Here is a 26954-nt window from a genome sequence, read left to right as displayed (position 1 = left end):
CCAGGCTGGCCTCAAACTCAGAAATCCACCTGCCTTTGCCTCCCAGAGTGCTGGGATTACATGCGTGCACCACCACCGCCCAGCTAGCACTGGCTTCAAACTCATGACTTCCTACCTCATTCTCCGGAATGCTGGGATGCAGGCATGGTCCTCACCCACATCTAGTAACACACTTTAAAGGATAATTCGGTCTCAATAGAGCTGATGCTTTTTACAGAGTAGCAGCACAAGGAGAGCAACAGTAAGCCTTCTCTTTAATATATATAATTAACACTCTGTCATCCACCTTCTACACAAGCTTAGAAACTGCCTGTGGCGTCAGGGACAGTATCAAAACAATGTACACTTGTTTTCATAAACCAGAGACTATTTTTGGTGAGATCAAGCATGACAGGAAATATCAAGTAAGTACATAAAGAAGACTGGGAAAGAGAGGAGCTCACAAAATAAAGAACTAAAGAAAGACTACTTTGTTAGGGCCTAGAGGCCCCACCTCCCATCCCATCTTGGGTTTTCAAAACAGGGTTTCTCTGTGTAGTCTTCACTGTCCTGGAACTCACTCTACACCAGGCTGACTTCCAATTCAGAGATCTACCTGCCTCTGCATCCCAAGTGCTGGGATTGATTCAAGGCATGCGCCATCACTGCCCAGCTAAGCACATCTCTTGAAATCTGAACTAAAAAGGGTACAGAAGGAAAAGCGAATTTTATCCAGTAAGAACAGACTGATACCTAGTAAACAGGGCTGCAGGAATCCTCAAGTCCCAGAACAAAGTCAATGGGAAGCAGTCTCGAGGGTCACAACAAAATGGCATGACACTGAAGGATCTTTACTTTGTGTGAGCTGTTCAACATCAACGTCAATTTTTGTAGTCAAGATCTCTTTCCCCATCCTCAACTTGTTCACTTTCTATAAACACACCTAATTCTCACCTCCTCCAGTTCCTTACTCTGAACAGACGTTTCTAGCATTCTCAAAGCTAAATGTTTTGAACTACCCCCCAACAGTTTAGAACTCCTGCATCCCCACTATGGTCTAAGCGATGTCTTCTATGCTGCTAAGAAAGCCAATGGCTGCAGAGGTGCAGCCTGTGCTGCTTCCTCAGAAATGGGGCAGCGGGTGGGAGAAACCACTGTCCTATATGAACATTCTCAAAATTGTAGAGTTTTCTTGTTCTAAGTGTCAGTACATGCACTGTGTATGAGGTAGGTGCCCATGGAGCCCAGAGGAGGGCCCTGGATCCCCTGGAACTAGAGTTCCAGGTGGTTGTAGCCCACCATGTGCGTACTGGGAAGCAAACCTGAGTCCTCTGCAAAAGCTGCAAGTGCTCTTTAGCACTGAGCCTTTCAGTGCCCCTTAAGTACAAGGAAGCCTCACTGAACATACACTTAATCATTTCTCAGTATGTTACTCTAGAACATTCGATATATTCATATTATACAAACACTACCAACCTAGTTTCAAAATATCATTCTTATTCAAGGAAAATACTCGTTATTATTAAGTAATATGACGACCTACACTATCTAAAATGTTTTCTTTTACTAAGGAAAAATTTGCCTATTTTAGATATATTATATAAAAGGAGCAATACAGTAGTGACTTTTGTGTTTAGATTCTCTTACTTAGTATAGCTGCTTGAGGTTTAGCCTCCTCCTATTTAGTTCTTTTTATGACTAAGTTATTACTCTAGACTCACACTGCAATTGCTTACTTCTTTATGCTAACTTGAATTGAAATTCCTTCTTTTCCCACCTGCTTATAAATATTATTCCATAAACTACCTCTGTTTCTCTTCCTTTTTTGTGTTAAAGACTTATTTATTTATGTTTATGAGTACACTGTAGCTGTAGAGATAGGTGTGAGCCATCAAGTGGTTGCTGGGAATTAAACTCAGGACCTCTGCTTGCTCCAGCCCAAAGATTTATTTATTTATTATATGTAAGTACACTGTAGCTGTCTTCAGACACACCAGAAGAGGGCATCAGATCTCATTATGTATGGTTGTGAGCCACCATGTGGTTGCTGGGATTTGAACTCAAGACCTTTGGAAGAGCAGTCAGTGCTCTTAATGATGAACCGTCTCTCCAGCCCCCTGTTTCTCTCTCTTGTTTTAAGTCTTGACCACTTTACCTAGGATCATTTTATCTCCCTCCTTCCCTTTAATCCACACTGCTCACAGGGAGCCCAGGCTTACCCCCAGTCACCTAGTACACCCAGTTCTACTCTTACTACTCTTTAAGAACAGTCAGCTTGGGCCAGACAGGTGGCACGTGCCTTTAATCCCAGCATTTAGGAGGCAGAGACAGGCAGATTGATGTGAATTAGAGGCCAGCCTGGTCTACAAATGGAGGCAGAACAGGCAGAACTCTTGTTACATAAAGACACCCTGTCTCGAAAAGCCAAAACAAAGACCAGTCAGCTCCAAAGGCCATTTTCCAGTGACATTGTTTTGATCCGCACATGATACCGCTGATTAGTCCTTACTACTAACTTTATAAACATGTCCCTTTCTTTCTAAAAACAAAACCTAAGCATTGCATATATGTATTTGTAAGAGTTATAGGTATGTGTGTGTGTGTGTGTGTGAGCGAGCATGTGCGCTCACACACGCCACAGTGTGCATGTGGCAGTTACAGGGCACATTCAGGAGTCAGTTCCCTCCTGTAATCTAGGTCATCAAGCCTGGAAGCAAGCACCTCACCTGATGAGCCCTGTCACGAGTCCACTCCCCTTACTTTTTAAGGTATTCTGGTTCTTTTCTTTTATATCCTTTATAAACCTTTATTTCTCTCCTATTGGTCACTAGTATTTGTCTCATTTTATCTTTTTTCTCTCCTCATTTTATAGTCATTTCTCTGGTAACTTCATTTATCTCCCAATAATTCACTACTGCTGTTCTCAAATTTATATATCTAACCTAACCTCTCCCTATATTCCTAGTATAAGTACCGCTACCTAATAGACATCTCTGTCTGGTTATTCTACAGATACTTATAAAACAACATTCCTAAATATAAATTCAGATCATAGCAAAGCACCCAACTGAGAGACTTAAGTGAAGGCACCTTTGACTTCCTCATGTTTGCTGAACCTTTCACTTTATTATAAAGAAAAAAGTCCAGAGTCTCAGATAGTGAGAGTCTCCTTCCATGGAAACAGCTCACTCTGATCATTTGTTCACAGCTTTCATTGTGTACAGTTCTGCTGTCATTGTTTGTGATCCCTAATTTCAAACAGCTGACTGGCCTACAGTGTTTTACCCGTAACCAGAATCTTTTCCAGAAAAACTTGACCTGGAAGTTAAGCAAACCCAGGACAACTTCATTGTTTTAATGGAAAAGACACAGAAATGGTGACAATCCTATCTTTCATCTTATAAACTGAATAGTAAAGAACGTTGCTGGGTGGACAGAAAAGAATAAATATGGAGCTGAGGAAAGAGACAGATTGACATGACCTCCTTTAGAGACGCCTCATACTGACATCACAGTCTGACTCTCATTCCTAGCCCCACCTGTATCCTTGTCCTTGGCTTCTAAGATGCCATCCTGGCTCTCACTGCAAGGCTGTATTTGCCTCCCAAGGCAGACCTTAGTGCCATCGTCACTACACTGCTGCTAGACTGCTGTTCATACACCATGTGCCCAATGCTGCTCATCACTAGCTCGACACAGGCCAGCCTCTTCCGCTGGCACGTTAAAACCCACAGCGGCCACATGCCCTTCTCCATCTCAGAGTATGTCAGGACACTGCTCTGCCCCATACTGTCTTACATGCAACCCCTTCTCTAAGTGCTTCTATTCTGCCTAATGACTTCCATTAAAAAGTCTAGTTTTGTCCCTTTGGACATATGCCAAAATTTCATGTTTGTATTTCACTTTCCTCCAAAATGAGGACACTGATCTCTGAAGCAACCCTGTAACCTTAAGGGGTTTCTTCCGATGCTTACTGCTGGGCCCACTGCTAGCGAGTGCAGGAGTCTAAGGAAGCACTGACCACATCCACGCCTCCAACAGCACCTCGTGCCCTTACCCGTGTATTCTGGATAACAGATTGTTAATGGACTCCTCTTTATTTTTTCCTCAAAAAGGTCTTTCTTATTAAGGAAGAGAATGATTGAAGTGTCTGTGAACCATTTGTTGTTACAAATGCTGTCAAACAATTTCATGCTTTCATGCATTCGGTTCTGAAAAACAAACACAGTTATGACAGGTTAGCAGCAAAAATAAAAAGCAGATTAATTTACACACCAAGAAGTTTTAAAACAGCAAAGTGAATTCAAAGTAGGTACTAATGTGACCTGAAGCCAACTCAGTCCTGATTTGCATAATTCTTGGGGTCAGGATACAAAGAAGTGGCTGACAAGATGCAATCTGGCGCACACAACATGGCCACCAAGATCAAATGGTTTGGGAACTCTAACCCCACTGACAAGAGAAAAAAGGGCATCAAATTTTGGTTCTGTGAGCAACTGTCAACTCCTCAGAGCCATGCTCACGCCCTGGCTGTCAGATGGACTTCCTACCCAAACGTACCATTTCCTCATCCTCGGCCAGAACAAGGTCGTAATCACTGAGAGCCACACAGAAGATAATTGCTGTCACTCCCTCAAAACAGTGAATCCACTTTTTTCGTTCGGATCTTTGGCCACCTACATCAAACATTCTGAGTAAGTAGAGAAAAGCAGAGATTTAGTAATGCTACATTAAAAATTATTTCTCTTGAGACTGTTGTGGTTAGAACCTCCCCATTATCACACACTGAAACGCCATTTGTAACAGAAAAGACAAGAAGCAAATCAATGTTTCTAAACAATTGTCAGTGGCTAAAAGTACAGGCCACAGCTGAACCCGCTCCTTTCAACACAGGTCCCGAGGTGACAAAAGGCAGCAGACTTAGGAACTGAAATGGATTAAGAGACGAGCAGCTTAACACTGTGGCTTAAGATGACAGCAGTCATAGCAGCTGGCATCTGCTCGGTGTTTACCATGGTGCCAGGCACTACCCAGACCATCTGGCACTCTAAGACCTGTCTCTATATACTTTCCTCAGCCCTACTCTGATTCTCAAACTGGCTTGTTTCTAAATACCCAGCTAACATTCTGAGCCCAAAGGTTATCTGCCTTGTTAATGAAAAACATATGAAGAGAATTATGGAAACATTTTTAATTTGATATTAGGCTTTAAGAATTTGAGATCTTGTGCTAGGTTTAGGAAGGGTGACTATAATCTTTGCATTTAGGAGGCTGAGAACGAAGAATGGCAAGTTCGAGGTCAGCCTGCACTACATAGCAACTGTCTTAAAAGTAAATAAATAACCAAGCATTCCCCAACACCAAAGCTCGCTGGAACCTAATCATCAGCAGCAGGAAAAAAAAGCCATTCACATGCTGTGCTCGCACGCTGTGCTCTAGCCTGGACCTGTTTAGTCCCGAGCACTAGGTCTGCACCAACTGTGTCCATCCTTACTACCTACAGCGATGGAACAGCTAAGACTGTACCAATCGTGTCCATCCTTACTACCTACGGCGACAGAACAGCTGTCCTACTTTGTCTTTTAGTCAATACCTGAGTCTGGATGGCGTCAGTACTCAGCTCACACACTCTCAAGATCTGTATCTGATAGCAATGATAAAGTTTTTAAAGGCTAACATCTGCTACACTGCTCTAGTGAGTGAACTCTTCAGTAGCTTGGGGTCTAAAATTCCAGAGGTTTTTCACCCCTACAGATTAGGAGACGTAAAGTACATGTGACTTCCCTACAGACCAGAAGTCAAGCGCACGTGCTCTCCCTGATGACGCGAGCATGCACCCTATCTCTTCCTGACCCAACCCTTCCTTTCTGGGATCTTGCTGTTCTTTGTAACCTTTGCTCTTGCATGATAGCTAACGATGTAATCACAGACTGGTCTTAATCCAGGGTCGTGTTGTAGGTTTTAGAAAGGCTAACATTTTACCATACAAATCTTTCAAAGACAGGCACATTAGTACACCAATAATTCCTTCCGGTTTACATCCTCATTTTCTATAAAGTCCATAAAACTAAGAGAATGCTATGAAGTCTCAAGGCGGGCTTTTAGTACCTGGTACCACAGTATTATTCACTAACAGATCAATATTTTATAAACATTACCTCATAACTGAGAGGCAAGTAAGCAATTACACAATGCCTTGCAATACAGTAGATACTCAATAAATGTTTGAATAAATGGATAGCAGTTTTGCCTAGAGAAGAGGAAAAGGAAGAGGTGACAGTGCTTCATAATAAGACATCTATCTACATGCCAATACAGAGGACATGTGGCATTTAATCTTGGCATAGAAAGACAGTTACCTAGCTAAAGATCAACCTACAATGTCAATGAAAAATGGTTTTGGTGTTTAATTAGAACTGAATTACTAATTTTACAGTATACAGAGACATTTCTTTCCTATGGCTTCACAGGGTAATCCATATAGTTTCTGCAGACTTTGTTAAGTAACCTCATCAGTATTTAAGATAAGCAGCCAGTTTACTTGAAATCATTCATCAGGTTTCAAATCTACTTTAGGTTGTTAAGATCGCAATATTTCGACTGGTACTAGTATTTAAGTCCTGTGTAGACTTCACCAATTCTGCTCCTCACTCAGGATCTGAGGTGGTGGTTCCCTTCATATGCAATAATGCTGACTTTCATATATTGCACATAAACATAAGCTGAGCAACTTCTTACAAACCAATCGCGAACTGAAGGGAAAAAGGTTACTGTCGACCTCAAAGGCTACACACACAGAAAAAAAGAACCAAAACCAGTTTTAGTATTTTTTTAAAAGACCACTAACAAAAGAGAAGAGCAGAGGCTTGTTCTTGGAATTCCTGGTGCTATGAGAAAATTCTTTGCCAACACCAGAATGTCCTCTATAAGAGCCACTGTCTACAGTCACCACACTGCTCTGCAGCACCTCAATCCCAGGCCTGCTGTGCATGGCACTCCAGACTTGAGTGAGCACGAGGCAGTGCATGCTCAAACCCACAGGCCCAGCCACTTAGCTCTGCCCCATTAACCTTAATGGGAAGGGCCACGTCTCAGAGAGGAGCAGTGCTGCTAGAAAAACATTTCGCCAAACTATATCGCCATGTCAGAACAAGCCATTCAAGAGTTATGTCCTGACTAGTTAGTACTGCTCTGATCCTTCTAATGATAGTCAATACCTATTTAGCAACTAAAAAAATGTTCTGAAAATGTAAACAAACACAAAATGGTAATTGTATAATGAATTCTAATGGTAGGTAAACTATTATTTAATTTTACATTCAATTTCCTCTAAGTGGCTATAAATAATGATGCTATCTGTAGGAGAAAAAAAATAAATATATTGGGTGTAATCAGATAAGACATTAAGCTAATGCCTTAAAATATTAAGGTTCTAAACCAAGGAACACTGCTTACAAAGACCTTCCCCCCAGACAGAGAGGCTAACTCAGGGGTCAGTAAGGCAGGCACATGGTGCACGCCTGTAATCCCAGCACTCAGCAGGCAGAGGTGGAAGATGCAGACTTGAGGCCAACCTGGTCTACACTGCAAGAACTAGGTCAGCCAGGTCTGCATCGTGAGACCTTGACTCAAAAACAAAACCCTGCTGGCTCCCTGTGCAGACCCAGGCAGGAACAGGCTGAGACTTACTTGAAGTAGAGTTCCTTGAAGGTGAAGTGGGTCTCCACAATGCCTGTGGTCTTCACTCTCGTCCGAAGAACATCTTGTTGAGTTGGGATGTAGTTGGTCTGGGATATTCTATCCAAATCATTTAGGTAGCTGATAAACAAAATCATATTGCTTTTTACTTGGTAAAGCCGACCATGGCCACAACAGATCAACAGATTAAACTAGCTGCTTGGCCAAAGTCAATCCGGACGAGCTGAGTACTGGCATGTGAGGCCTTAGGTTCAATCCTGAGTGCCAACAAACAACAAGCAAAGGAGACCCTGAAACTCACTGAAGGGCAGAAATATATTAAATCTTCAGATCATAGAATGAGAGAAAAAGTGAATCTAGTATAGGGAAATAATAGGTTCTACACACAGTAATAAGAATGGTTTTAGACATAATGCAAATTTTAAAAACATGGCAATTGCATTATTGCTAAAAAAAATTATGAAATCTAATATGAAATGAGCTATGTACTATATACAGCAGAAAAAACAAACCAAACTAGGATTGTGGCAAAGACCTGTAACCCTGGACTCAAGAATTCCAGGAAAGTCTGGGCTACACAACAAGACCCATATGAAAATAAAATAACAAAAAGTTAAAAATTCTTGGCTATTTAAATTTATGTCAGCTGCATACATGACTATTTGACAGCTCCTTAAAGAATGATATTTGATAAGGATGAGAAGAACGACATTCAGAGAGAATACAGGTGGATATGCTATATAAGCTTATAAACCCAGCCCTTGAGGATGCAGAGGCAAGAGGCCACAATTTTGAGACCAACCTGGATGATACAAACAAAGTTTCAGGCCAGCCTGGGCTACGTAATAAGACCCTGTCTCAAAAAAGGGAGAAGAGAGCAGGGGACAGACAGAGGCTAAATCTTCACTGATTCCAGACAACAAGAATGAAGAGCAGACAAACTAAGTGTGCCATCTGGATCGTCTACAAACCAAATACCACCATTAACACAGAGGTGAGCGTGTATGAACAGTGATAGAGGGACCCAACTCTATAAACAACATGTAGTTGGGAGAGTCAGAGCTTACTCAATGTATGACAGAAGAAACGATTAAAAATCTACCTTTGATGACCAGTGACACACATAACAGTTTGAAGACACTGTCATAGAATGGAATGAATCCTTTCCTTGTCAAGGAAGTTCACTTTAGTATTAGTTTTATAAAATTGGTAACTAGTACTTTTATTTTATTTACTGTTACATTTGATCCCATTTTGACCCCTGACACATTTATATATTCATGCTGTATTTTTAAAATTTACTTTTTGGAGGACCTGACTGTTAAACTATCAGTATACACACATGAAGACAATCTTAGTTTTAAAAAGTGGGCAAGAATCCTTTTACTGTTTGTCAAATTACTTCCACTGAAAGAGTAAAAGTAAGCTTTATAAATAGCATTTATGTATACCATTTCTTTTAACATTTTGTGACAGAATGAGAAAATACTTTAACAACCAAAAGTCCTTTATCTTGATCAGAGGGGATACAGATGCCAAGTACTCATCAGGTCCTCCAAAAAGTACTAGTTACCAATTCTCTAAAACTAACACTCAAGTCAACTTCCTTGACAAGGAAAGGATTCATTCCATTCCATGACAATGTCTTCATCCCACAGAAGCCACCCCTCCAGTCTGACAGAGAGGGACAACGTGCTGGGTTTTGTGGTACTGGCTTGTAATCTCAGCTATTCAGAAAGCAGAAGCAGAGGGATCACAAGTTCAGGCCTGCCAGGGCTCTAGAAAGTTCACTGGCAACATGAGTGGGCCTGTGTCTCAAGTACACAAGAGGCTGAGGTGAAACACGGTGCTGGAGCCTCTGCCCAACATGCATGCGGCAAGGGTTCAATCCCTAGCACAACACACATTCACAAAAGATCAAGTGGTCATGACTACAGCCAGAAGAACTCACAGTACAGCCAGTACAGGGAGTATCTGTGCATCTTATCCTAGCATGTAAGGCAGAGGCAGGAGGATCGCTGTGTGTTCTAGGCCAGCCAGAGTTACACAGGGAGATCCAGTCTCAAATACAATAACAAACCAGGGGGTGGGGCAGCTATGTGTGTAGGTGGTGGTGATGGGGTGCCCTCCAGCTGGCTATCAGTGCCTTGTCCTATACGGAGGGCACCTAGATGTTTTGACTTCACTTGATTATAAATAGATCACTGAGATATATTATAAATATAAAAGATTATAAATAGATCACTTAAAATAAGACAACTGTAGTAAAGGATCCTACAGACTTCTGTCTAGTACTTAAACATTTCCTGAAGGATAGGCACTGAACATTCTCTAGTGTCACCAAATTATTTTCTATTACAGTTTCAAAGGAAAAAAAAATCACTTACTATGAAGCAGAATCATTGAGCTGATATTCCCTGGACCTGCTGAAGCATGCTTGCACCCCGCCATCTCGCCATAAACGTTTAATCACGCCTGCTAGTTCTGAAGTCATGACTCCTTCTTCAGCACTGCCAGCTAAAACAAATAACTGTCGAGCATCATCCTGAGAAAAACAGTTAAGAAGGACAGGTGACTATCACTTCTTTAGACTACATGAGTCTCATTTTTCACATACTTATGCTGGGGCGTGCGTGCACACACACACACACAAGCGCACACACACTAATAGTTTAGAAGAGGTGTTACAGAGACCTTTTCTGACAAGGTAGCATGAGAAATCTTGCAACTAAATCCCCAGCCCACCCTCCCACTACAATTCTAAATACAGATAGCTGAATAATGATCTGCCCTCCTCTTAACTCTCCATGTCATGCCACCATCCTCAGAAAAGGTCTCTTCTGATGGATTCATAAGCCTCTACCCCGATGACTTAGGATTTATGGCAGGGGTGGGGAGTGGAGATTCTGGTCTGAGACAAGTATAAGTAATAATGTTAAGGTAAGCCCTTAATGAGGACTGGGAGGATGGCTCAGTGGATAAACCTCATACTGTGCCAGCATGAAGACCTGAGTTCATATCATGTATGAACTGGACACCAAGGGGCACGCCTGTTCCCTCGGTGCTGGGGAGCAGACACAAGGATCCTGGAGCTCCCTGGCCTGCCAGTCTGGCCAAAAGGACACTCTCCAAACACCAGGGGATAAATGGTAGAGGGAAACACTTGAAGCCAACCCCCACCTTCCACAGGCTCAAATGCCCCCCACACATGACAGCCAAGGCTACACAGAGAAAGCATGCCTGCATTTTTGTTCCACAGACCTGCTGAGGGTGCAGCTCAGTGGTAGAGCACTTACCTACTACTACACAGAAATGCAAAGATTTGTACATAAGAAGTAAAGTCTAACCACGGCGCAGGGACTAAGCATTAATGCAGTTTACGGCCCAGGCTGCTCTTCCTTTCCCTTCACTGGAGACAGCAGAAATGGAAGAGGCGATGAAGGTGTGGGAGAAGGAGAAAGCCTAGTAACAGGAATCAACCCCTCAGGGAAACTTTTTAGTCTCTAGATTTCCCCAAAGCAAGACCAACAATGTTCTGTTGCAACAGGAGAAAGAGGCAGCTGGAGAGGGAACGGGCGGCCGAGGGACAGCATCAGAGGGTCATGACTTTCAGGCAGCAACTGTATTAGTCTGTAAGCCTTTAAAAAGGTGATATGAGAACTTTGGTGGTTTTTCTTTATTTTATCCATTCCTACGTGCCGTATTTAAGCCGGGAGACAGCAGGGCAGTGGAGGCGCACACACTTGTTCCCAGCACTCAGGAGGGCAGAGGCAGGTAGATCTCTGAGTTTAAGGCCAGCCTGGTCTATAGAATGAGTCCTGGATAGCCAGGGCTACACAGAGAAATCCTGTCTCAAATCATTGACCAAAGTAAATAGTGAGCTCAAAGAGTTTGTTATATAAATCTAATATTTGCAACCTTAAAAATTCCAATAACTATAAAGACGAAGTTTTTTTAAAATCACATAAATAAAAAGTAAAGGGAGAAGTGATCATTTATATCATTAGTCATGAAGACAATGACCACTAGCGAGCAAATGGTGCTGTGGAACAGATGCTGACACCTACAACGTGTACATCTACCTGCCCATAATCAATCACCACGCTGCACTCACATTACTCTGCCCGACTCTGGCACCAAGCTCCTGCCCATACTCTCTAGCATCGCTGTGGCTGTCTTTGTAGCAGACTGCAGCATGATCCATATTTCCTTGCCCTCTTGATTCTTTCTCATGTGGTGTGGGAGGAGTGAGAGTTGGATATACATGCGCACGTATACACACTCGGGTGTGTACACACAAGAGAGCCAGAGAAAGATGGCTGACATCTTCTAACACTCTTTGCCTTTATTCCCTTGAGTTTCTCACTGGACCCAAGGCTTGTCATTTATGCGGACTGTGTAGCCAATGAGCTCCCAGGATTTGCCGACTCCATCCTCTAGTACTGGGGCTGCAGCGCATACACGACTCTCTGTTAATGAGGGTACTTAGGGTTTTAACTCAATCCTCACGCTTATGTAACAAGCACTCTTAGCCACTAAACCACTTTCCAGCCCCTCCTCTCTTCATCATCACCATCATTTTAAATAAAAAAAGCGCATGATTAAGAAATGGTTAAACATTATACAAATTGCCAAAACCACTAGATGACAAGTAAGGCTTTTTCTACACATGGTATACTGCTTTATCTACCATTTAAAACTACACAGGTCCTGAAATTGACCTATACTTAAGCAGGCATACAAATAATTAAATACTTGTATTTTTTTTAATACCATGTTACTCAAATTTTAGAAACTTAAAAATCCAGGGACTATTAGCACACACTGAGCCATTCTGACTAGTGCTCTGAGGGAAGCACTGTCCCCTTGCTACCTCACTGCTCACTGGCCTGCTCCAGCTTCCTCATGATAAACCTGCTCTATAGACTCAGGGACCCCTCTTCACAACAGACTCCACACTTCTACCTTAAGCAGAGATGAAAGGAAACTGCCTCCTACTCGGCTCCTCTTCTTTTCCTTCTCTTAGCAACCACTAAAAACTAGAGGAACAGAATGATAACTACAAAGGTAAACCCTTACCTAGGAGAGGAAAAGAGTTTAAAACTTTACACGTTCCTCTTCAGAGTCAGATGAGTGGATGCTGTAAAGCCAGATGACTCAGGAGCCCTGAGAGGGACTGACTGAGTGTCCGGGCCATCGGGTGACAAGCTATGGTGACAAGGAGGACTAATGATACCAGCTGTGTCTGTGCGTGTGCATGAGCACGTGAGTGGAGCAAAGGACAGTCTCACGCGCGGCTGCTAAGGAGCCATCTGCCTCTCTGTTTGCTTATGTGAGACAGTCTCTCTTTGGCCTGTGGCTCAATGACTCAGCTGTCAAGAAAACTCCAAGGATCCCATCCCCATCTCCCCAGCACACCTGAGCACCTGGCCTTTCGTGAGATCTGGAGATCAAACTCAGGTTATTACACCAAGCGAGCGCGCGCTCTCCTGCTGCTCTAACTCTCCAGCACCTGATGACATCTGAAGGAAGGAAATGAGTTGGAGAGAACGGTCGACAAACAGGTGAACGGAGGACTGGAACGAAGTAAGGGACAAAGGACAACAGCTGAGAAACTAAGAGGAATAAATAATAGGAGAAAAAGTCAACAGAGAAGAAAAATAAATAAATACAGTATAATTAACCGATTATGAAATACAACCAATATTACAGAGTAGTTAGGCGACATGAAGGAAAAGCCACTGAAGAACTTTATACAAAGAAGAGACGTCAGCCAGACTCAAAGGGGAAGAAGCTAAGATTTGGATAAAAACTAGACTTTACTTCAACTACCAAATTTCCCTAAGAATAAAAAAACTAGCCTGTGCAGCAAGACTACTGTGAGTTCAAGTCCTGCCTGGACTCCTGTGCAAGGCAGTCTCTAAAAAACAAAAGCAGGCTATGAAGAGCTGGCTTGGTCAAGAGCTGCTCTGCTCACGTGGGGGACCAGAGTCTGATTTTCAGCACCCACAGAGCGTATAACTCCCTGTAATTCCAGCTCTGGAAAAATCAAACACCTCTGACCTCCAAGGGATCCACACATATGCAATAACCGTATGTGGACACAGACATACACATTATTAAAAACAAAATTTAAAAACGAGAAAAAGAAAAAGGGTAGAAAACAGCCTGTGGACTAAATGTTGCACACGTCATCCTCACCCAGCGCAGCCGAGGCCGAGTACAGTTCCTAGGAGGAAGAGGAGGCCCTGTGCTCTGTCACAAGACAGTAAAAGTCGCTCCCATAGTCTTCTCTTCTTACTATTCCTTTCTCCCACAACCCTTAACTCGGTCCTGTTCCCTTACTTCACCTCCAAGATATATCTTACTCCGCACGGCAAAGCCACAGTGGCTCCCTGAATATTTTCCTTTTCACTTCCCTCTTATCACCCTGACTTGCAGCTGATGGCCATCCCTAGCTGCTCACAAGCACACAGGTTCTGTCTTTCCAGGCACGGTCCCAGCCCCTGCCCCTCCCTTCCATTTAGTTCCCATGGCACTTAAGTACTGCGCCACAGCCGGCTGCTCCATGGCCCACGGCCCACATCCTTTGCCGCACTGACTCTATACTTCTCTAGCACGTTCTTGAAATTGAGTTAGTAATAACATAAGACCCCCCATCTTCATTTTGGTCCTTTCTCCACTGACTTCAAACATCCTACTTCACAAATGGCCCCAAAGTGTACTAAATATTATTATTAACTGACTTTTAAATTCTGATATATGTAAAGCATTAAAGAGTTATATTAGAGTAACAACCCAATTATAATTAAACCCAGAATTCAATGAAAAACAGTGATAAGATATTTTTGAACACCCAAAATCACCTCTACAATTGGGATGGTAGTGTTTATGTCCTTACAGAATTTATTCTGGGATTTTTTTTTCCCTTTGACCCCCACAGCCCTGAGAGCAAGACTAAATATACAACATGTCTTTTAGAGTATACATTTACTACCATCAACTGCTGTTAAATATATGTCAATGGTGCTGCAAAGGAAGCCACTGAGCACAGCCATCGCAGGGCCTATCCACAGAGCCCCATGTCACGGCTCTGCTTGCAGAGGTAACCTACTGTCTACTGAGTCAGATCCAGCACTTCAAAAACAAACACACAGCATTCGGTACCAACTTATCTTCTTGTTCCCTAAAACATGACGCAAATTTGGCTTAACTGTGTCTACTGAAGAGCAGTAAGAGAAGAGGAAATGAGAAATACTTACTGCTCTGGCCGCTTCCCCAAAATCAATCTTCAGGCGTCCCATGGCTCTTATGATTGCAATGATGGACTGAATAGTATTGCTGTAGACAACTACTTTATACTGCTTACATTCGTCCTCAGAATAGCCGTCCTCATGAATGATTCTTCAAAAAGGAGAAAACCGCAGGTCAATACCATGAATGGAAATGAAAACATTATGAACTTTTTATGACGAGAAAGAAATTCAGTCTTAGAAGGCCCTGTGCGAACTTACTTCATCTGTTTCACGATGGTACTTTTACCAGATTCTCCAGCACCTAAAAAAAAAAAACCAACAACAAAATAGAATTTGAATTTCTTTGAAATCAAACAGATATGGAGTAATGTGACTATTAAGTCTAGATTAAGGGAAAGTCCAGGTCCTAATGGAATTCTGGTAAGTTTTCTTTTAGGAAAACTGTTTTTCAATTAGAGCATTTTTTTTTAATGTTGGTATCATTTGTGCAAAACAGACATTACTCAACGATAGCAACACAAATATTTTTAGTAACATCATAAAACATGATATACTCAATGAACTCAGGCAACAAATAGGCCTATGGCTTACTCATAGTTATTAATTCTGTAACCTGCACATGGACCTGAAGAATGTTCCATAAGCAATACTCTTAATCATAGAGCTAGAAAGGTTCCAAGCATCAGCAGAACTCAGAGTGCCTTTACCTTTCATGTTACAGTTCCTCTGGGGGCAGGGGGAAGGGGTTTACACAGCCTCCTTTGATGTCTGAAATCATACTTTTTTTTAAAAAGATTTATTCATTTTATGTATATGAGTAGACTATTGCTCTTTTCAGACATACCAGAAGAGGGTATCAGATCCCATTACAGATGGTTGTGAGCCACCACATGGTTGCTGGGAATTGAACTCAGGAGCTTTGGGAGAGCAGTCAGTGCTCTTAACTGCTGAGCCATCTCTCCATCTCTAGCCCCTAAAATCATACTTAAACTAAAGATCAAAGGTCAAATAAACTTTCAGATCTTGACAGTCTGCCTGCTGGCTAAGTCTTCCCTGATTAACAGTTCTTCCATCGGCAGGCAGTGATGGTACATGCCTTTAATCCCAGCACTTGGGAGGCAAAAGCGGGTGGATTTCTGAGTTCGAGGCCAGCCTGGTCTACAGAGTGAGTTCCAGGACAGCCAGGGCTACACAGAGAAACCCTGTCTAAAAAAAAAAAGGAAAAAGAAAAATTCTTCCATTTTCCAAAATGCCTCTTGTAATGTTACCACTCTCCCCAGCATCAAATGATACTTCTGACTCATGAAGGACAGTCCCGCTCCTCCTTTTTAGAGAAAGCAGAAGGCAATCAGAGCACTACCCCATTTCCCATAACCAAATCCACGAGTCTACCTGAACCTCCATTAACATTCTCTATGTTCATCAATGTCTCGATGCCCTTACCACTGATTATAACTTAACTCCTCCATTGCAGCTTGATTTGCAGTTGTTACAATTTCCAGTGTCACCGAAGTATCACTATTTTTCTCTTCTTACTTGGATAGTCTTAGCCCACAAACTGTTGTTCTACCATCTTTATATACACCCTACCAGTACCATTCCTTGACACCCCCCAAACGCACTCATCTTCTTCTACTATTCTGTTTTCCCTGAGCCTTCTGTTTAGAAGATCTATTATGTTTATTTACTTATGGGGCTGGGGAAGTTGACAACTCACATGAACATGTGTGGAGGTCAGAGGGCAACCACAGGAGTTGGTTTTCTCCTTCCAGATGAGGGTCCCAGGGATCAACTGAGGTTTCAGACTAAAAAGCAAGCTACCTACTGAGCTGTCTTTGCTGCCCCTGTGTTCCTTTATAGCAAAATTTCCCCAGCCTGTCATCCATACTTAAAATCTTTCATTAAGAACCTCCAATTCATCCCCACCACTCTACTGAAACCACTTTTAAATCACCAACTCAGTGACCAACTCAGTGGTTATTTATAGGCCTTCCTTCCCCCGTCTTTCAAGACAGCTTTTTCAAAGTTGATCTGTCTTTTTCTCTGTCTATACTTATTTTTTTCAAGTTTATTTATGTATGTGTATGAGTATTCTGTCTCCCTGTATGTACGCATGACAAAAAAGGGCCTCAGACTCCATTATAGAAGGCTGTGAACCACCATGTCGCTGCTGGGACTTGAACTTGGGATGTCTGGAAGAGATCCACTAAGCCATCTCTCTGTACTCTATACTTTTTTCTAGCTTGCCTAACTTGATGCTTTAAGGCACGCTTCATGAGTAAAAGTTAACCAACAATGAGTAACGTGTATCAGGAATGTCAAGGGATGGTGGTGATATGAACTCATTCAACCCTCACATCTCTCTGAGGTAGACCCTATTACCCTATTCTTTATTTTATAAAGAATAAAGCAGAAAGGTCAAGTGATTTGTCCAGTTATACAGCAGGTGGCAAAATTGAAATTTCACTTTCACTTCCAAGCTGGCATGTGCTAGAATCCCAAACTGAGCTCTTCAATCTTGATTTTCAGTGCTGACTACAAACTCATCTCCTACCTTCTTTACCACAGCAGATGTCCAGGAAACACCTTGAACTTAATGCCCAACACTGACAGTTATTCATTCCCACTTTCACCTCAAACAAACCTGCTTTTACCTCAGTTTCTCATCCCAGTAAATGGGACTAACATTTACCTAACTTGCTGAGGTCAAAACTAGCAAGTGACATAAAAGGAGCACAGAGATGGAATGGGGACACCAGCATTAATACATGCTAAAGATGAGTAAAATTTAGTCTTAAAAACATAGACATAATCTTAGCAGCTTGGTCCTTGTACACTGGAAACCACAGTCTACCTAATACATGCAAAGCTTCCATAATTTTTTTTTTAATTTTTAAATATGGGGGATGGGGCTGGAGAGATGCCTCAGCGGTTAGAAGCACTGACTGCTCTTCGAAAGGTCCTGAGTTCAAATCCAAACAATCACATAGTGGCTTACAACCATCCATAATGAGATCTGATGCCCTCTTCTGGTGTGTCTGAAGACAGCTACAGTGTTCTTACATATAATAAATAAATAAATATTTAAAAAGAAAATAAATATAGGGTCTAGCTATGTAACCTTGGAAGTCTAAGAATTCTATGGACCAGGCTGGCCTTGAACTTATAAGGATCCTCCTCTTCTTTCTGCCACCCAATAGTCCAATGGCTAGAATCGCATATATACAACACGCCTGTCTAGATCACGTCACAGCACTGACTGGAGCTGTTTCCTGGTCTCCATTTATACCCAAATTATAACCTATGGCTAATGGCGTCCAGTACACTCTGGTCCCTACCTCCCTCCTCAGCCTCACCTCTCGCTGGTCTTAGTGTTCTTGTCAGACCAGCTTTCTTGTGTTTCCTCTAACATACAAAACTGGTTCTTGCCGGGCCGGACTCTGCTTTGACTGAAATAACGACTGCTAGATGTTCTTCTTCGCTCACCGTCCTGCCCTCGGAACACCCCTGATGAAGTTACCGGCGCGTTTCCCTTCCGCGCTGCCCACTCTCCCGCAGCACAGATCTTCACTGCACTCACTTTTCTGTCTCTTCACTCAAACAAAAGTTCTGCTAAGCTCTTCTTCTGTATTCCGGGGTCCTCAGCTGGACCACATCAATTAGTCAACTAACGAGTCAAATAACTATTGAACACATGAATAAGCATGATAATGCACTAAATTATTTCTCAACTTTATCAACAAAAAACTAGTTAAAGTAACATCTGAATATAAAATCCAAGATAAGTACATTCTTGTAGAATCAAGAAGTGTATCTATATGACTTTATCCCTGTTCTTACTACAGAGTTGGTAACTGGGCAGACTACATAGTTAATATTCAAGCAGCTCAGGGTTTTCTAACAGTGTCAGAAATGTAATCCCACTACTCATACCTAGAAAAACATTTAGTTCTGGGGAAGAAAACAGAAATGTATTCTGACTTTTTTTTACTGTTAAATTCTGATTTTCCAAACCATTCCATATGAGCAATAAATAGTGTAATGAAGTACTGGATGTTCTCCTTTAAGTATTGAAAATGATATTCCTACTGCTCATGCCAGACTGTTTTTAAAAGAAATTATAAGTAATCTCTTAATCTCGCCACAAAATTTCTACCCATCTCATTAAATTCTATTCTTTGAACATGCTACCTCTCTCTCTCTCCCTCCGTCCTCCCTCTCCCTCTCCCTCTCTCTCTCTCTCACACACACACACACACACACACCTACCTCTATGCTATTCTCTCTTATATTTCTCAAAGATTCCCTAGATAATGTCATTCTGGAAGGGAGCTGGGACTACCGCTCAGTGGTAGAATACTTCCCTAGCATGTGCAAGACCCCAGTTCTACCCATTTTGCAAAAAGAAGAAAAAGAAAATGTCTGTTTGCCCCCCCCCTTTTATTACTACTCTGTGTCCTTCTCCCCTAGCTTTTATTAGGCATTCAATCTATCTCATAAAGGAAGGCACCTCTTATTGCCACAGGATTTGTTTTCAGCATATGTTACTAGGCATTTGCTATTTATAAAGAGTGAAGCACATTTTATATCAAAAGGCTTTGGCCCATTCAATTTTCAGACTCTCCTGAAAAGTGCCACCACCATTTTACCCATCTTTCAAGTACATTCTGAAATCTAACGGTCATTTGGATCTGTAATCCATTCATCCATTCATTATTCTAGATATCTTAGTTGTAATAAAGCATCATGACTAAAATCAACTTAAGAAGGAAGGGCTTTATCTTTTTGTTTGTTTGTTTTTTGGATTTGGTTTTTTCGAGACAGGGTTTCTCTGTGTAGCCCTGGCTGTCCTCAAACTCAGAAATCCGCCTGCCTCTGCCTCCCAAGTGCTGGGATTACAATCAATCGCCACCATGGCACGGCTCGGCTTTATTTTATCTTACAACTCCCAGGTCACATTCCATCACTGAGGAATGATGGGATAGGGATTCAAACAAGGCAGAAAGCTGGAGGCAGGAGCTGATGCTGGAGGATGCTGTTGACTTCTGCTCTTTACGGCTTGCTGAGCCTGTTTTCTCGTAGAATCCAGGACCACCAGCCCAGGGGCGGTACCACCCACAATGGAGTGGGCCCTCCCCATGATCACTAATTAAGAAAGTGGACTACAGACTTGCCTACAGCTGGATGATGGAGGCATTTTCTTAATTGAGAGTTCCTTCCCAATGACTCTAGCTTGTGTTAAGCAGGCATAAAACTAGCCAGCAGGTTAAGCTTACCAAGCTGGAACATAATTCTCTTTCCTTAAATATTTCACACATTACATAACCTCTTCAACTCTTCACACATCTGACTGAGCCTACAATGCGCCTGTTATATTACTGCTGTAATTTTCTTAAAACGTCCAGTTCAAAGCTCCTGCTCCTTCACCATTTCCAAAAAGCACCACTGTACAAATCATCAGCTTATGACTCTCTGAAGCCTCCAAGCACCTTCTCCACCTCGTTCCTCATGAGGCCGGCTCCGGTCTGCCGTCTGAGATACTCAAGCAGTGGCTCTCTTCCATACACGTGGCTGGCTCGGAGGTTTTGCCGGCCCTCTCTCTCCAACTACATATTGGACTAAACTTCCTAACTTCACCTACACTTTTTTCTACATTATTTCAAAAAGCAGTAAGTTAAAAGAAACATTTACTTGCCTATCTTCAATCTACCAAGGATAACAGGCTATATAAGAACTGCAACAGCTGGAGACCATGGCAGAGGGAACCTACAGCTCAGAGGAACTGAAGACGACCCTGCAGACCGCAAGAATGGCGGCCCTGGGGAGGGGAGGCTGTAAGGGAGAGGCTGGGAAGGTCACCACGTGCTTTCTCTTTTACCTTTCATCTAACTAAAGTCAGTCCGAAGAAGGTCTTACTTTTACTGTGCTTTGTATACTTGTACGCCATGAAGCAAGATGGAGTTCCACAATATGAAACGGGGTCACCAGAAAATGTCTTGGGCAGTACCTGGTCTGCAGTAACTTAGGGACTGTTACAAAATGTCCTCGCTGCTGAGAACGTTACCCAGTGATGTTAGGGCTTCAAAGGATTTTATTTCCTAAAATGATTTTTATATTGATGTTGGTGCAAATTCCTACAGAAATGGCAATCGTTTTCAGAAGTTGTTTCAAAGTAATAAAACTCTAGATAGAGCTGGACTCACATACATTTAAAACAAAACAAAACAAACAAAACAAAAAGAAACTTGTAAACTTCAAACTACCATTAATGCATCCATTAGTCACTGTCTCCACCCCACCCTAGGAACAAAAACCTCTCTCCCGTCGTATATCTGCACCCTGCCTGCTATCTCTGCTCTCACATGTCACATCACCTGTCTTGGCCTTAGAGTTTTTCCTCCAAATGTCCCCACAGGTCTATCCTGTGTCAGCAGGCATTCCAGAGGCACTGGAGACCCCCCTTTCCTCTTAAATACTTGCTTCTATAAAGAAATCTTAACATTTCTAGTAAATCCTGGGCAGCTGAGTCCTAAAATGACATCATGAATAACCTAGCAGACCAGACCAGGGTTCTCTTTCCAGATCTAGTGGTACATATATGAGCAAAGACAGCCCCTGCCCCAAACACCAAAATGAAAGCTTGATCAACAAATAAATTTGATTTCTTGAGCTTAATCTTTCAGCTGTTAAAACTATATTGTAGCCGGGCGGTGGTGGCGCACACCTGTAATCCCAGCACTCTGGGAGGCAGAGGCAGGCACATTTCTGAGTTCGAGGCCAGCCTGGTCTACCAAGTGAGTTCCAGGATAGCCAGGGCTATACAGAGAAACCCTGTCTCAAAAAAACCAAATCCAACCCCCCCCCCAAAAAAACAACTATATAGTAATAAACTCAATGTTACAGTAAATTTTAGTGCTACTATGTCATGTCTAGCTATATGGTCTTGGGTAAGTCGCCTGACTGCAATGTCTGCCTCCTTATCTGTAGAACAGGAAGAGCTTTGGCTTAGCTGTGCTCTACTGTTACTCACAAAGCTAACTAATTTCTTATTCTAATACAGGACTCTTAGCAAACCACAAATCCATATCATCCTAACAACTAAACAATTCAAAACAGCCCGTACCACAGGTCTCTGATCAGGCAGTGGAAAGCACTAATAGAAGGAAGGGAGAGATGCCTGACGTGCCAGCTCCTCCCTCCTTGCCTGGAAGCACCCTATCTAGCAGAGTGTTCGAGTCTACATACCTCTGTTAGGATGGAATGGGGACAATGGAAGCACAGAGGGGGGGATGAAGGAGAAGATAGACTACAAAGCCCCACAACTAAAGATCAAAATGCTCTTCAACAGGGACACCTACTGCTGCCACAGATTCCAACTATGAGGGTCATGGAAATCAAACTTGGGTTATCAGGTGGGCAACAGGCACCATCCTGTTGGCCCCATGATTCGTTTGTTTAAAATTTATGCATGTGAATATATGTTTGTCCAGGGTATGTTATATGTACATGCACATAGGTGCCTTGAGGCCAGAAGAGGACTTAAGGCCCCTTAGAGCTACAGTTACAGGCGGTTGTGAGTCACTTGGCACGAGTGCTGAGAAGCAGACTCTAGTCCTCTATAAGAATCAGTAAAGAGAGTTGGGTGAGAGGGGTGCACCCCTTTAATCTCAGCAGGTGGGTCCCTGTGAGTTCCAGGACACCCTGGTCTACAGAGTAAGTTCCAGGACAGCCACATCTACACAGAGAAATCCTGTCTTGAAAAATGGGAAGAAAACAAAAAAGCCATAAATGCCAAGTAATGCCAAGTAATCTCTCAGGCCTCCCACCCTCCACACCCCAACCTCTCCTCATGATTTCTTTTTCATTAACATGTAGCTGATAGTAAAAATTTAGATCAAGTTGAAAATATTTCACATAAAATGTTTTTCTATACATTATACTTATTACAAAATCCAGTTGGTGTTTCCTTTTTATTTTTCTCTCTTTTTTTGATACAGGATCTTACCACGTAGCTCAGACTTCAATTCATGATCCTCCTATCTCAGGAGCTCAAGAGCTGGAATTGCTTCTTAACCTACCCAAAGGTTAGAAGACGGGGCTGGAAAGACTGCTCAGTGGTTATGAGCTCTCGCTGCCCCTGCAAAGAACCCATATTCGGTTCCCAACACCTCTATCGGGTGGATCATAATGCCACCTGTAACTCCAGCTCCAAAGGATCCAATGTCCACTTCTGGCCTCCAAAGGTACCTGTACACATACATACCCTCAAATACACACACATACACATAATATAAAATAATCTTTTTCAGAAGACAGAGGAGGGCTCAGCGAGTTAAGGCTCTGATCACCAAGCTGCATCCTGGTTCAATCTCCAGACTCCACGTGATGGAAGCAGAGAGCCAGCTCCTACCACCTGTCCTCTAACTTCTAGATGCGCACTGGAGCATACGCACACACAACAGTTAATACATGATAGAAACTGGGCTTGGAGCGATGGCTCAATGCTTAAGAGCACAGGCTGCTCTTCCAGAGAAGCCAGGTTCACTTAGAGGTACCACATAATCCAGTCCCAGAGGATCTGGCCCCTCTTCTGGCCTTCAGGCTTTGTGTGAGCATGGTACACCTATGCAAGCAAAGCATCCACACACATACAATAATGTGCAAACTGAGAAAGAAGTAAGCAAAAGAGCAGATGAATTACTGAAGAAAAAACATCTCTGCACAAACTGAGATTATTCTTCTTTCCACTTAATTATTCTTTATTTCCACTTAATAATGGATGTTTCCTGCATGCCTGGAACTCCTGGACATTGAAGCTTCACATTCAGGTCGGCTCAGGAATTTTGGTCCCGTAGGAGCCATCAGAGGGTAAGAGTGAAATTAGAAGTTTCCTTGGTCTAAAGCATAAGAATGGTTCTTCACCCAGCCTACTTGCCCTCTAAGCATGCTAAGTCTCTGTGTGCACAAACACCTCAACACCCACTGAAGGCACTCTGCAGTCCTCAGTGAGGACTTGGTTCCTTGGTTTCTTCCAGGCACAGCGGTCACTGCCTGGTGGCCAGCAAAGGTTCCTCACTGTCGGCTAATGTCTGAAATGCACTCGGATTGCTCCCTCTCCACTCAGATCAGCACCTCTGGCGGGGCCTGCGGCTCTAAAGTACTATGTGACCACCTTCCTCAATCCTCATCTGGCCTGTCATATTCTGTTAACTGGGTTTCTTGGTTTGATTAGAAAGTACAAAACCCTTTCCAGCAGAATCTGAAAACCTTCCATGCTCGTGTACTTCTCCCTTAAAACCGTCCTAACCAGGCTTAGCTGTGCCCTGTAGGACAGTTAAACCTGTAACACCAGAGCGTAGTGAAATTCTTCTACGTTTTTGAGTTTGTGATTGTTTAGAACTCTACCAGCCCTAAACTCAAAAGCAAGTGCAAACAGTGCCTTCTTTCTGTGGCCCACTCCTCCAACCCCAGAGCATAATCTAGGGCAGAGGAGCACTTAGCAATTAGCTGTGGGGTGAGTGACTTGAGCAGCTATGATATTCAGCAGTTGCCCAATCACATTTGGTAAAAGCTACTTGTGTTGGCTGGAATTTCAATGTGGGCAATTAACAGAGAAATCCCCACTCCCCTGCTATCTGCTGTCTTTACTTGGGTGCACACCCACTCCTGACTGCTCCCAGCTCTCAGTCTATGACCAAATGACGGAAGTTTGGACTCAGTGCTTGCCTCAGTTCTCTCTAACCTTCTCTCCTGGCTCTTCTGGCACACAGCTATTGTGCTTTAATGGAATAAATTGTTGTCAATCTGTCCATTCATTGCAACACATGAGGATGTGAAACAGTGAACACTCACAAGTATCTGTCCAGTGGATCAATGAATAAGCGTAAAACAGGGCAGTGAATTTGTAATTAAAATCATGGGTGTCTGCTTTTTGAAAAAGTTACCTATCACCAAAAAGGCTTAAAGGGTATTGAAGAAAGTTTTTATAAGACATTTATTGGGCATCCAATTTTTGACCAAAGTCTCAAAAGTGCACAATGGAAAAGATGACCTTTCCAACAAATGGTACTTAGAAAGCTGAACATCCACATGTAGACAACTCCAACTGGATCACACTCTCACCCTGGATAAACCCAGTTAGAAATGGACCAAAGCCTCCATGTAAGACCTGAAACTTCAAGACTGCTACACAAAAGCATAAAAAAAATGCTTCAACACACAGACACAAAGAACTCGGAAGTCCAATAGCTCAGGACTGTAAAAATGAAAAATAGGAGAATATCTGCCCCCTGTATACCTAACTAGATATTAATATTCACAATCTTTAAAGAACCCACAAAATTAAATGCCCAAAATCTGATCTGTGAATATGCAAATGAACACGCAAATGAATTGAACAAACAGTTCTCAAAAGAAATAAATAGCCAATAAGTGTGTATGTATATATATACAGTATATATATACACACACACATATATATATAAATAAAATGTCTCCCTAGTTATCACGAACGTGAAAATTCATACTATGTTGAGATTGACAGCTCACTAAAGTCAGAAGGGCTATCTATCATCAAGAAACAAACAACATCAAAGCTGGTAAGGACGTGGGGAAAGAGGAACCCTTATATAATGCAGTGAGAATGTAAACTGGTATGACTACTATGGAAATCAGTGTGGCAGTTTCTCAAACAACTAAAAATAGAAGGGCCACAGTCCAGCCACACCACTCTTGTGTATATAACCAAAGGAACCTATGTCAGCACATCACAGAGACACCTACATATCAGTGTTTACTGCTGCACCATTCACAGAACCAAGGCATGGAACCAGCATTATGCCCTTCAACAGATGACTGGATAAAGAAAACTGTATAAATTGTGTATAGTAAAACAGGAGAGAAAACATTTTCTTTCATACTTGGAATCTAGACTTAAATATATATTTATATATTTCATGTGAATCCTGCTTTTACACTGCATGTGTGTGTGTATATTTGTGCATGCATGCATACATGGATATACAAGTAGGCCACTACCCACTAAGAGGGGAAGGGGGTGGGATTTAGGGCAAGGCAGCTATTCTCAAATTCGTGTGTGTGTGTGTGTGTGTGTGTGTGTGTGTGTATGTGTGTGCACGCGCGCGCAGATGCACATGTGAATGGTTTACAAAAGCTGTAAAACACCACTCAAAGCTCATCTGTAAAGCACTTGCCTAGCACATGCAGGGTCTTAGGTTTGTTCACTAGCACCATAAAATAAAACCAACCAAATAAATAAATACCACAAAGGGCACGGGGATGTAGCTGGTCAACGCAGTGCTTGCCTAGCAGGCAGGCCTTGGCATAATAATCACTGTTACCATATAAACTGCATATAGTTGCACACATTTGTAATCCCAATGCTTGACAGGTCAAGTATCAGGAGTTCAAGGTCATCTTCAGCTACATAGAAAATTCAAGGCCAGCCTGGGATATACACAGATACACACACACACACACACACACACACACACACACACACACAAAATAAAGTAGATTTAAAAAAACAAAACAGGAAGACTTATGGTTTGGTTACCATAAAGGGGGTTGGGGGGAGTTGCTAGATTGTGTGGCATATTCCTTTAATTCCTTTAATCTCCACACTTAGGAGGCCAAGGCAGGCAGGCAGATCTCTGTGAGTTCAAGGTCAGCCTGGTATACAGAGTTTCTGTATAGCCAAGGCACAGAAAAACCTTGTCTCAAAAAATAAAAATAAAAAAATAAAGGAAGGAAGGAAGGAAGGAAGGAAGGAAGGAAGGAAGGAAGGAAGGAAGGAAGGAAGCTCACTCGGCTCCCCAAATGTTAGTTAGCACTTTTGAGCATGCTCTGACCAGCGTGCTGATGACAGGCCAGTGGAAGGACAGACTGCAGCATCATTCCTCACCTTTCAGAATGTAATCATGCTTGGGAAGCAGTCACTTGTGACCTGGAACCAGATCATGCTCTGACTGCCTCGAGTTCTAATTCTGGCCTATGGTGAGT

The 26954-nt window shown here is 42.5% G+C and overlaps 1 protein-coding gene across 1 annotated transcript in view; it reads right to left on the bottom strand.

The window, feature by feature from the left end:
* Gnai3 (G protein subunit alpha i3) overlaps positions 1-26954 on the bottom strand; it is a 40590-nt gene that overhangs the window by 2916 nt on the left and 10720 nt on the right. Inside the window, exons 2-7 of the mRNA XM_052179460.1 lie at positions 15192-15234; positions 14940-15081; positions 10065-10222; positions 7669-7797; positions 4540-4669; positions 4037-4190 (exon numbers count right to left, since the gene is read on the bottom strand). Coding sequence (XP_052035420.1) covers positions 4037-4190; positions 4540-4669; positions 7669-7797; positions 10065-10222; positions 14940-15081; positions 15192-15234 — 756 coding nt within the window. The remainder of the gene's footprint in view (positions 1-4036; positions 4191-4539; positions 4670-7668; positions 7798-10064; positions 10223-14939; positions 15082-15191; positions 15235-26954) is intronic.

This window comes from Apodemus sylvaticus, chromosome 4 (genome assembly GCF_947179515.1).
Source record: "Apodemus sylvaticus chromosome 4, mApoSyl1.1, whole genome shotgun sequence".
NCBI lineage: Eukaryota > Metazoa > Chordata > Mammalia > Rodentia > Muridae > Apodemus > Apodemus sylvaticus.
The sequence above is the reverse complement of the archived record's forward strand: the minus strand, read 5'-3'. Positions and strand labels throughout refer to the sequence as shown.